Source organism: Otolemur garnettii, unplaced genomic scaffold, assembly GCF_000181295.1.
Source record: "Otolemur garnettii isolate 467f Iridium unplaced genomic scaffold, OtoGar3 scaffold00008, whole genome shotgun sequence".
Taxonomy (NCBI): Eukaryota; Metazoa; Chordata; class Mammalia; order Primates; family Galagidae; genus Otolemur; species Otolemur garnettii.
In genome coordinates this window covers 10,452,732-10,465,770 of record NW_003852403.1, presented here as the reverse complement: position 1 = coordinate 10,465,770, position 13,039 = coordinate 10,452,732, and the positions used below count along the sequence as shown (strand labels likewise).

The 13,039-nt window shown below is 39.7% G+C and overlaps 1 protein-coding gene across 3 annotated transcripts in view; it reads left to right on the top strand.

Moving 5' to 3' along the window:
* The window catches only part of SAMD8 (sterile alpha motif domain containing 8), a 64,459-nt gene that overhangs the window by 28,415 nt on the left and 23,005 nt on the right, over nt 1–13,039 (top strand). For all 3 annotated transcript variants that reach the window (XM_023509635.1, XM_012801331.2, XM_023509634.1), the window contains exon 2: nt 6,626–7,218. In XM_023509635.1, coding sequence (XP_023365403.1) covers nt 6,641–7,218 — 578 coding nt within the window. In that variant the 5' untranslated portion in view covers nt 6,626–6,640. The remainder of the gene's footprint in view (nt 1–6,625; nt 7,219–13,039) is intronic.

The following is a 13,039-nucleotide window of genomic DNA, read 5'->3' as shown; positions in this document are numbered from 1 at the left end:
CCAAGTAGCTGGGACCACAGGCGCCCGCCACAACGCCCGGCTATTTTTTGGTTGCAGCCATCATTGTTGTTTGGCGGGCCCGGGCTGGGGATTCAGACCCGCCACCTTAGATGTATGTGGCTGGCGCCTTAGCCGCTTGAGCCACAGGCGCCAAGCCTAATTATTCTCTTTTTTAAGATTCTCTTTTCTTATGTGTTTCATTTTAAGTAGTTTCTGTTGTTATGTTTTCACATTTACTGTTCTTACCTTTTGCAGTGTCTGATCAGCTATTAATCCTATCTAGCATCTTTTTCATCATCAATATGTCATTTTATCTTGAAAATTGAGTTGGTGGCCATGCCTGTAGCTCAGAGGGTAGGGTGCCAGTCACATGTACCAAGGCCGGTGGGTTCATACTCAGCCTGGGACAGCTAAAAACAGCAATGACAACTGCAACAACAAAAATAAACAGGCGTTGGGGTGAGAGCCTGTAGTCCCAGCTACCTGGGAGGCTGAGGCAAGAGAATCACTTAAGCCCAGGAGTTTGAGGTTGCTGTGAGCTGTGACACCATGGCACTCTACCCAGGGTGACATAGACTATGTCTTAAAAAAAAAAAAAAACTGAAATTTGAGTTGGATCTTTTTATTTATCTATTTCTCTATTTAACTTTGTGAACATATGTAATACACAATTATCATAACTTTTTAATTTCCTTATCTGATAATTCTATTATCTTTGTCAGTTCTGGGATGATTTTGATTGATTGATTTTTCTCCTCGTTATAAGTGATAGTTTTCTGCTTTTTCTTTTCTTTGCATGCTTGATAATCTTTGATTCTATGACAGACATTTTGAATTTATTGTTGGGTTCTGAATACTTTTGTATTTCTGTTAATGTTCTTGAGATTTGTTGAGGGATGCAGTTACATACTTAGAAACAATTTGATCTTTTTCAGTCTTCCTTTTTTTTTTGAGACAGAATCTCATTATGTCGCCCTCGGTAGAGTGCTGTAGCGTCACAGCTCACAGCAACCTCAAACTCTTGAGCTTAAGTGATTCTCTTGCCTCAGCCTCCCAAGTAGCTGTGACTGCAGGCATCTACCACAACTCCTGGCTATTTGGCTGGCCTAGGCTGGGTTGGAACCCACCAGCCTCGGCGCATGTGGCTGACGCTATAACGCCTGTGCTACGGGCACCAAGCCTGAGTCTTCCTTTTAAGATTTGTTAGACACAGAGCCCAGGTGCAGTGGCTCACACATATAATCCTGGGCGAGATGGGAGCATTGCTTGGGCTCAAGAGTTTGACCTGCTGAGCAAGAGAGAGATCCTGTCTTTACAAAAAAAAAAAAAAAAATAGAAAAATTAGCTGGGTGTGGTGGCACATGCTTGTAGTCCTAGCACTTGGCAGACTGAGGCACGAAGGAGGATGGCTTGACCCCAAGAGTTTGAGGTTACAGTGAACTATGATAATGCCACAGCACTTTAGCTGGAGTGATAGAGTGAGATGCTGTCTCCAAAAAGAAAAGGATTTGTTAGGCTAGACATGTCTCTGTAGGATTAGGGTTTCTTTATAGCAACACTATGACATTTTGGGTCTAATCATTCTTTGTTGGTGGGGAGGTAGTCCTGTGCATTAATAGAATGTTTAACAGCATTCCTGGCTGCCAGTAGCAGCTCCTCCCTACCTGCCAGATGTGACAACCAAAAATGTCTCCTCTAGACAATGCCAAATGTCCCATGGCAGAGAGGAAAATTACCCTTAGTTGAAAACTGCTGGTAAAAGTACTATGGTCAGATCTTTCTGTATACTCTACCCAAAGCCGTAAGACTTTTTCAGTCTGGGGTTTTTTTTCCTTTTTTTTCTTTTTGTGGTTTTTGGCCGGGGCTGGGTTTGAACCCGCATATGGGGCGGCGCCTTACTCCTTTGAGTCACAGGCGTCACCCTCAGTCTGGGTTTTTTTCAGATAGGCACTTTTCTTGGCCTTGTGTGAGTGCTGGGAATCCTTTTCGGTGGTCTTCCCTTAGTCTTGGTTAGTTTCCTTACACACATGTGCTGATGAGCATTTGACTAATTATTCAAGAGAGACCTTATATAGCTCTCTGGAGTTCTTTGAGAAGCTCTTTCCTTTACAGTATTTTGTCCCACAAATCCAGCCACCTTGATCCCTCTAGATTCTCAGCTCTATCTCCTCCATTCAGTGAGTATGCCATTCCTCTCTTTGGGTTCCCATACTGTATCTCTTGTAGCGTGGGAAGCTCTCCAGGTAGTAAGCTGGGGCACTAGGGCTCACTTTATTTGTTTCCTATCTCTGAGGGATTTGTCTGATACTCAGTGTCTTGAAACCTTTTTTTTTTTTTTTGCAGTTTTGGCTGGGGCCAGGCTTGAACCCGTTGCCACCTCTGCTATATGGGGTCAGCGCCCTACTCTTTGAGCCACAGGTGCCACCCCTTGAAACTTTTTTTTTCATGTATTTTGTCTGTTTTTGGTTGATTGAGGTTGGAGGATAAATCTGGTCCTTGTTACTATGTCTTGGCCAGAAGCAACTGTCCCTTTAACTTATATTTTATTTATATCAAATATTGGTTAAAGCTGCATTTTTAATGTTCTTAAACATTTACTAACCTAATTTCCTTATTTTATCAATTTGTACAAATCTCTGTCATATTCTTCATTCAAAGTCTCCTGTTTTTCCCTGTAATTCCTATGGCCACAACATAAATATTAAATTGGCCCTAGAGCTTTTGATCATCTTTTAATATACCTCTTTAATGTAGGCTTTCACAGTGTTAGCTAAGTAGTGATTTAGTTGGGTCTCTATTATGTAGTTCAATTAAAGGACATGCATGGACCTGATAAAGCACAACAGTGGAATGTTTCATGCTTTTAGGGCATTCCCATCGCAGGCTCAGAGACTTCTAGGAGGCTTCCTTATATGATATAACATATTTTCTAGCAGCTAAAACATCAGCATCAAAGCCTTTAGCCTGGTTGAGGTTGTAAAGAAGTGGTGCGCTAAGACAGGAAAAGAGAAAACCATAAGAGAAGAGAAGAATGATTTTGAGCAGAGAATGAGATGAAACTGTACTAAAGAATAATACTGCAAGGATGGGAGTGACATGGAATCCATTGGTGGTAAGCTATTAGAGAAAAGGGGAATGTCGCAGAATAGAAATAAAATGACTGAAGAAATCTGTCCTTCTTAAGTACGAGAGGCGCTTTTCTCTCAGATTTACTACATCATGACTGCTGGAGAGTTTGTATCGTGGTTATTGGATGTCCAAGGATAAAATAACAGAGCATACCTTAGGAAAAGAAGCTACGTATGTAGTTGGTAGGGCGAAACCATCTGTAATAGTTATGTGTGTGAACTGAAATGTAGCAAAATCATGTTTTTAATGGAAATTTATATATGATACATAATAAATCATGTAAAACAATATGTAATACAATAATGTGTAAATTCCGTGTGTTAAAGTGAGTAAGTCATAATTCTTTGACCTTTGGAGTAGTGATACTATAGCTAAAAAGAGTTGAGTAAGAGTTTTTGTAACTCTAGCAGTGTTTTTCAACCTTTTTTATTTTATGGTACACTTAAATTATGTTTATCAAAAAAAAAAAACAATTCAAAAAAGACTATACTCACTGTGCTTTGAACTTCTGTCAAAAAGAATTTAATTAATGCTCTTTAAAAATTTTCTCAGCACACCTAAGATCCTCTCATGGCATACCAGATGAAAATCACTGCTCTATAGCATATGAGAATTAGACAACTTTTTAAAAAATATAGACTTCTTGTAGATGGATGTGATTTTAATTTTCAAAAACTAAAAAACTATGGGTTGTTATTTTTAAAGCTCAATTTAGAAGCAAAATATGATTTAAGCTTTCCAAAAACTAGGATTGGTTTTTATTAAGAAAGAAATAAATACTTAAGGATTAACTGACGTTTTCATGGCATTCATCTATGGGTGAATGTTACCAAGCATGTTTCTTGTTTTGATATAAGTGGTGCTCATGTATTTTCTGCCAGTATCAAATGATTATAAGTCTTCATGTGAAGAGTTTGTGTGGGTTAGGGGAGAATGCAGAACAATATTCAGCACAAGAAAGTATAAAAGGTTTTCCACCACCAAAAATGCATTTTTATCAATATATAACCACCTACACAATTATGCGAATGGCAAAACATAACTATACTTCATAAAGTAGAAGGGAAGAGGAGAGAGAGCGATGGAGAGAGAGAAGGGAGGGTATTGGGGGGACTTCACCTAATGTGCATGATGCAGTGATACATTTCAGAACTATTAAGTAATGAGTATAATTGTGATGATTGTGTTACTTGATTCAATGTAAACATTTCACATTGTATATCGAAGCAGTACCCTGAACCCCGTAAATGCATCAATGTACAAAGTTACGATTTAATAAAAAATAATTAATAAAAAACCCAAAAATGCATTTTTATGCATTTTGATAACAATAAACATGTAAATCAGGAGTGTTTAGCATCTGGGAGGAGAGAAAATGCCATCAGAACATGGTAAAGAACATTTGTTTGTCCTTCAGGAAAGAACATTTGTATTTATGTTTTGTTCTGTTTTTTAGAATAAACTTCTTTTTTTTTTTTTTTTTTTTTTTTTTGAGACAGAGCCTCAAGCTGTCACCCTGGGTAGAGTGATATGGCATCACAGCTCACAGCAACCTTCAACTCCTGGGCTCAAGCGAGTCTCCTGCCGCTGCCTTCCAAGTAGCTGGGACCACAGGCGCCCGCCACAACGCCTGTCTATTTTTTGGTTGCAGCCATCATTGTTGTTTGGCGGGCCCAGGCTAGATTTGAACCTGCCAGCTCAGGTGTATGTGGCTGGCGCCTTAGCCACTTGAGCCACAGGCGCCAAGCCGAGTAAACTTCTAAAATAAAGTTTGACATATATAGACAAAAATGTAGTACCCAACTTGACAAATTTTCACAAAAGGAACATATTTGTTTAATAATCAACAATGGGCAGTGCCTGTGGCTAGTGGGTAGGGCATGGCCCCATATACCGAGGGTGGCAGGTTCAAACCCAGCCCCGGCAAAATGCAACAAAAAAATAGCCAGGCATTGTGGCAGGTGCCTGTAGTCCTAGCTACTCGGGAGGCTGAGGCAAGAGAACCACCTAAGCCCAGGAGTTGAGGGTTTCTGTGAGCTGTGATGCAATGGCACTCTACCAAAGGCAAAAAGTGAGACTCTGTCTCTAAAAAAAAAAAAAAACAACTAACAATCAACATTAAAAAACAGATCAGGCTCGGCTCCTGAAGCTCAAACGGCTAAGGTGCCAGCCACATACATCATAGCTGGCAGGTTAGAATCCAGCCTGGGCCTGCCAAACAACAATGACAACTACAACCAAAAAATAGCCAGGTGTTGTGGGGGGTGCCTGTAGTCCCAGCTGCTTGGGAGGCTGATGCAAGAGAATCACTTAAGCCCAGGAGTTGCAGGTTGCTATGAGCTGTGATGCCACGGCACTCTACCCAGGGCGACAGCTGTCTCAAACAAACAAACAAACAAAACCCCCAGATCATTTGTATTGTAGCTACTTAAGTTTTTTCAAGTTGGGTAGTAGGTACATACATATTTCTTTATATAGGCTCAAGAAACTAGAAGTTTTAGAATAGAAAAAGATCATAAACAGCTATGTGGGATGAAAGTAGTAAAAATTATTAGTACTTTTTAAAATGTAGCACATTATTGGCTTTTATCTTGCATTATAAAGTTTGGGTCATCAAGTTTATGAGTATATTTGAAGTGATAGATAGTTTTCTTTTAAAAATCTGATCACTAAAATCCCAGTGATAATTTAAGAATGAAATGCTAGAGGGAATTGAGTTATTATTAATTAATATTTATGTCTAGTTTAAAGACTTTATGTCTGTTCTAGAAATCATGTATAGTTGTTAGAAATATGCTTAATCTAAAGGGTTTCCTGGAATGACAGTTATCTATTTATGTTTTTTCCCCTTGGATAGGGAGGTACATTTTCCATGAACATGAAGATTTTAGAAATTTGATTTTTTTGCATATAACAAATCCTCAAATTACTGGGTTCAGGTGATCCTCCTGCCTTAGCCTCTTAAGTAGGTGGGATTACAGGAGTACCACAATGCCTGGCCAATTTTTCTATTTTTTGATTGTAGAGAAAGGGTCTCACTGGGTTGCTCATGCTGGTCTTAAACTCCTGTTCTCAAGCAATCCTCTTGCCTTGGCCTCCCTACGTGCTAGAATTACAGGCACGAGCCACTGTGCTCAGCTATATATCTTAATTTTATGAAAAGTATTAAAATGGGACTTTTCTGAACTGTTCTCTAGAATAGTCTTTTTAACTAAGTTATAGCTAATATGCTGTGGAAAAGCCATGGTAAAATAACTTTATGTAAAACATTTGGTCATTAGCTTTCCTTTTGCTATTGGGGTTACATGCGTAATATTATTAGAATGTTAATCTATTGGTTTTTAAACCACTCATTACTGAAAATTTTTTGCTTTCACTGTAGAAGCCAATAAGACAGTCTATCCTGTTTCGGGTATGTTTGTGTGTATTTGGTCTTTAAAGAAGTTGTTGGAACACACTAAAGTGTTTGTTTTATGTTCCTGTTTTTGTTTGACAGGCAGTGAAGGAGGAAATGGCAGGTCCTAATCAACTCTGCATTCGCCGCTGGACTACCAAGCATGTAGCTGTGTGGCTGAAGGATGAAGGCTTTTTTGAATATGTAGACATTTTATGCAATAAGCACCGACTTGATGGAATCACATTGCTAACACTGACTGAATATGATCTTCGGTCTCCTCCTCTGGAAATCAAAGTCTTAGGGGACATTAAAAGGTTAATGCTCTCAGTCCGAAAATTGCAAAAAATACATATCGATGTCTTAGAAGAAATGGGCTACAACAGTGACAGTCCCATGAGTTCCATGACTCCTTTCATCAGTTCTCTTCAGAGTGCAGACTGGCTCTGTAATGGGGAGCTTTCACATGACTGTGATGGACCCATCACTGACTTGAATTCTGATCAGTATCAGTACATGAATGGTAAAAACAAACACTCTATTAGAAGATTGGACCCAGAGTACTGGAAGACCATACTGAGTTGTATATATGTTTTTATAGTATTTGGATTTACATCTTTCATTATGGTTATAGTCCATGAGCGAGTGCCTGACATGCAGACTTATCCACCACTCCCAGATATATTCTTAGACAGGTAAGTTTTGCTTTTAGTTGCTAAGTTTGTAGAAGCTTGCTGTAGTAACATCAATGATAATATATTTATGATAATTATGTCGTTTGTTATTGTTGTGGTTGATGTATACATAATGCTTTTTATTTGCTTTATCTGGTGGTATAAAAAGATGTACTTTGAAATCACCTTTTTCATTTAGAGTAAATTAGAATTAAGTGAGAAAGGCCACTGCTTAATTTATTTTTCTATAGGTACAGTTCCTTGGGCACTTCAGATTTTAAAGTGATATCCTAGAATGATGTCTGTAATAAGTGGAATTTGGTTGCTTTTCTTTTCCTTTTTTTTGAGACAGAGTCTCAAGCTCTCACCCCGGGTAGAGTGCCATGGCATCACAGCTCACAGCAACCTCAAACTCTTGGGCTTAAGCGATTCTCTTGCCTCAGCCTCCCCTGGGACTACAGGCACCTGCCACAACACCCAGCTATTTTTTGTTTGTAGTTGTCATTGTTGTTTGGCAGGCCCGGGCTGGATTCGAACCTGCCAGTTCAGGTGTATGTGTCTGGTACCCTAGCCACAGAACTACAGGTGCCGAGTCGCTTTTATTTTCTTTTTAAAATTATGAGCAGGGTTCTGCTTTTTCAAAAATACAGTATTCTCTTGTAAGACCAAATGATTTGGAATTACCACAAATTGTGCAAATAGATTTGATCGTAGTATCCTGTTTTTATGAAGTACTGAATGTGTAGAAAAATATATGTGTTACATATTAAAAATAAGAATAGAATAATACATACTTAATTATTAGTTCTTATATTTATGAACTTTTTAAAATTATACTTCTGTCTTATTTTTATAAAACATTTTGCCCTTCTGAAAGTGCCTTGTGGTATGCAAGGTTGGACAATTGAGTTTGTGAACTCATCCTAGCAAAAGTGCCTGATACTTCATTGGTAAATATCATCACAGTCACCTTGAAGTACTTCCCTTGGGAGCTACACACCCACACCAGCATCTAGTCTACCCTTCAAAGCAGTTGTGGAACTCTTCCGAAATGGTCATCAGAGCTGTTGTCATATGAGATCTAACAATTAAGCTCATAAACTTGTCTTTTAAAAAGTGCTTTGAAGGTTGGACTAGGTGCTGGTGTTGGTGCATAGCTTCCTAAGGGGAATACTTTGAAGGTGACCATAGGGATATTCAGCAATGAAGTATGTAGCACTTTTTCTAGGATTAGTTCATGAATTTAATTATCTTACCTCGTATATATTTTAAAATGAAATTAATTTAAAATGTCTACATTAAGATGGCAGAATAACATATACTTTTGTTCCTTGTCAAATCCTGACTAAAGCTATAATAGTTTTTTTGGTTTTGTTTTTTAAGTTGCAAGCTTACAAGATGGGGTCCCGTATAAACAGAATGAATCCTGTTTATGTGGGGGATTTCTCAAAGCTCTGGATATTAGAGGTGAAGGGGTGATACTAAAGTAAAAAGAATTGGGTGAAAGCTGTTCAAGAAGCTGTTAGATCCCTGAATCTTCTCTCCGATTCTATATAGTTTCCCCAGCTGTAAACAAAAACCCTTAAGGAAGTAAGGAAGAAGCGTGTGTATTTAGGCAGATGAAACAGGTACAAAAGTCCTAAACTGGGAATGTGCCTGAAATGTTCAAAGAACAAGTGAGAGATAGGGAAAGCAGGTGGAAATAAGGACCCAGAGGAGACCAGAAGCCAGACAGTGTAGGGACTTAAAGACTGTTCAAAGGGCTTGAGCTTTCATTCTAAGTGAAAAGGGAAGCTATGCCAGTCCTGGTGTCTGAGTGATTCCCAAGGCTCAGCAAAGGGACCAAGTTTCCAGAGCCCTGAAGACAAGGGGTAACCCACCAAAATATGGACTTATTTTCCACTCCACCTTCATTGGCCGAGCAGCTGCCAAGAAAAAAGGCCAAACCTCCCAATACCTGGCAAACAAATGCAGTATTGCCTCATTAATCAGTTGCTTTTCTGAGGTGCCCACGAGCATATTTGGGGAGAAGCTTTGGGAACAAGTTGAGGAGCAGCTGTCCTTCTATCAGACTGGAGAGATTCCACAAAAGAATCTGGATGTCATGAAGGAATCACTGGTTCAGGCAGAGGAAGCGGCTGCTGAGATCACTAGGAACCTGGAGAAACAGGAGAAGAAATGCTTGAGGAAGGAAAAGAAACGACTCACTGCACTTGCCTTCGCTTCTTCAGAAAACAGCAGTAGCACTCAGGAGGAGTGTGAGGATGCAGTGGAAAACCCAAAAAGAAGAAAAAGCACCTGTGGCTCAAGTGGCTAAGGCGCCAGCCACATACATCTAAGGTGATAAGTTCGAATCTAGCCTGGGCCCGCCAAACAACAATGACGGCTGCAACCAAAAAATAGCCAGGTGCTGTGGTGGGTGCCTGTGGTCCCACCTACTTGGGAGGCAGAGGCAGGAGATTCGCTTGAGCCCAGGAGTTGGAGGTTGCTGTGAGTTGTGATGCCACGGCACTCTACCCAGGGGGATAGCTTGAGGCTCTGTCTCAAAAAAAAAAGAAAAAGCCCCAGGAGGTTTCTCAGGAGAATGGAATGAAGACAACCTGTCTATCCCTGTTTCTAAACTCAAGAAAAAGAAATCTTTTTCCAAGGAGTAGTTGGTTAGTAGTGATCTTGAGGAGGCCATTGGTACTTCCTCCCAAGAGGAAGAAAGCTGGCTCGGCGCCTGTGGCCCAAGTGGCTAAGGCGCCAGCCACATACACCCAAGGTGGCGGGTTCAAATCCAGCTCGGGCCCACCAAACAACAATGACGGCTGCAACCAAAACATAGCCAGGCATTGTGGCAGGCACTTGTTGTCCCAGCTACTTGGGAGACTGAGGCAGCAGACTCGCTTGAGCCCAGGAGTTGAGGTTGCTGTGAGCTGTGATGCGACAGCACTCTACCCAGGGGAATAGCTTGAGGCTCTGTCTCAAAAAAAAAAAAGAAAGAAAAAGAAAAAGAAGACAGCTTCACCCAAGAAGGAAACAGTAGTTAGTGATCCTGAAGAGGCAGGCAACAAGAGCGTGTCTAAGAAAAAGAGGAAATTCTTCTCTAAGGAGGAGGTGGTCAGCAGCTGGCAGGAAGAGGCTACAGGCATCAAGAATGGCTCCCAAAAGAAGAAAAAGTTCTACAAAGCTCCCCAGGAAGATTAGAATGGACATTCCCTGTGACGAAGGGTATCTCATATCCCACAGTGACATTTCCCACCCTGCGTCCCATACCTCAATAAAAACAAATTCACACACACACACAAAGGGAAGTTATGAAAAGTATTGAGAAGAGTAGGGAGATCTGATTCATTTTGTAAAATGTTTTTTTAGTTGTATTGAGAATAGCTGGGGGATAGGGATTGGGAACCAGGGATCAGGTAAGAAGTTAACTGAGCTGAGCGCACTGGCTCACACCTGTAAATCTAGCACTCTGGGAGGCCAAGGTGGGTGGATTGCTTGAGCTCAGGAGTTTGAGACCAGCCTGAGTAAACGTGAGACCCCCGTCTCTAGAAAAACTGAGGCAAGAGGATTGTTTGAACCCAAGAGTTGAAGGTTGCTGTGAGCTATGACCCCACAGCAATACCTAGGGCAACGGCTTGAGATTTTGTCTTAAAAAAAAAAAAGTTAATTGAATTCATCTAGACAAATAAAATGGTAGATTTGGTGAGGATAGTAGTGGTAGAGATGGTGTGATAGGATCAAATTTTATGTATCTATTTTGAAAATAGAGCTAAAAGGATTTGCTGATGAATTTGGATGTGAGGGATACAAGAAAAAGAAAAGCCAAAGATTATTCCATGATTTTTACCCTGAACATATAGACGGAGGGAGTTACCATTTAAAGAGATGAGAAGATGGTGAAAGGAGCTGATTTAGAGAGAAAATTAAGGGTTTGGTTTTGGGCATGTCAGATTTGAGTTCTCTTTTACACCAAATCAGATATCAAATAAGAGATGGAAATATAAGCAGATTTCAGACATAGAGATCTAGGCTAAGATTTGGGAGTTATCAGCGTAAGGAAAGCTGTGATGCTAGATAAGTTTCCTAGGGAGTAAATCCAGAAAGGAAGAGAAGATTGAGCCCCAAAATGTTCTAACATTTGGAGGTCAGAGAATGGGAGACCAATAATGAAGACTGAGAGCAGAGAGAGAGAATAGTATTCTGCAAACCAAGCAAAAAAGTATTTTAAGAAGGCAGGAACAATTAGCTATGTCAAATACTGCTTAGAAGTCAAGATCAGGAGAATAGCACCATATTGGTCATCAGTGACTGTGATAAGAGTTAATAAGGGCAGAATGGGTTGTAATGGACTCAAGAGAGAAGGTGTATCTCCAGAAATAGGAAACTACGTGAGCACAGGGTTATTTGTTGTGACATTACTTACAATAATTATAAATATTGAAAATAATCTTAATGTTTATCCGTGGGAAACTGATTGAGTATACTATAGAACATCTACACAATGGAATACTATTTAATAAAAAAGAATGAGGACAAATTCTATGAACTGATACAAAATGACTTATAGGAAAAGCCGTATCAATGAGCAGTGTGAGCACACAGATCCTGTTTTCTAAATATCATTCCTCACTTAAAAGAACTAGACCAGGGCTCCTTAGAGAAATAACTCATTTTCAGTTTGGGGCAAAGGAAGTATAAAATGAGTCTGAAAGACATCTTGTGCCATAAATCAAGGACATACATGAAACCAGTGGAAACATGTCAAAAGAACATAGGAGCTGGGTTGAAGGGGCACCCACTGATCAAATTAGGACAGTTGCAACAACAAAAAGAATAATGATGGCAATGGATTATAACATTTTGAGTAAGAAAAAGAAGCTGTGAATCACAGTAATAAACAAAAAATAGCAAAGTGAGAGGGGAAGCTCTTCGAGAGTAATACCAGCAAACAAATGTGGATGGCATGACTGTACATCTTATGATGTATAATTGATTCAGACAAGTCATGCTAAAATCTGTTAAGTGAAAGGCCATCGGGGAGCAGCATATTCACATAATCTGAAAGTATTATCTCATGTATGACTTAATTACAGAAGGAATAAGGTACCTTTACAAAAGCAAGATCTGACATACATCACCTTAACCAAATGATCAAATGTAGTATCACAGTGAGACAAACTGACATATGCATTAGATTTGCTTTCACAGCCTCACCTGTGTAATAATCTTGTCCAAAAAAAAAAAAACACCTAAATCTAATCATGAGGAAATGATCAGACAAATCTAGAATGTGGAACATTCTGCAACACAGCTGATATAGACTCTCTGAAAATGTCAGTGTCATGGCAGACAAAAGCCGGGGGAATGGTAAAGGAAATTGAAGAGATAGAAAGAGCAATGCATGAATTTTAACTGGATCCTATACCAAGAAAAAAATTACGGGAAATAATCTAAACAACATTTTGGGAATGATGAAGAAAATTTCAATATGACTGCATATTAAATGATGGTATTAAATCGGTTTTATGATTTCTTGGGTGTAATAGCATATTGGTTTATGAGGAGGATTTTTTTTTTTTTTTTGGAGACAGAGTCTCACTATGTCACCCTTGGTAGACTGCTATGGTGTCATAGCTCACAGCAACCTCTTACTCTTGGGCTCAAGCAATTATTCTCTTGCCTCAGCCTCCCAAGTAGCTGGGACTAGAGGCACTCACTGCAATGCCCGGCTATTTTTAGAGATGAGGTCACATCACACTCTGGCTTAGGCTAGTCTCAAACCTGTGAGTTCAGGCAATGTACCCACCTTGGCCTCCCAGAGTCCTAGGATTACAGGCATAAGCCACCACAACCA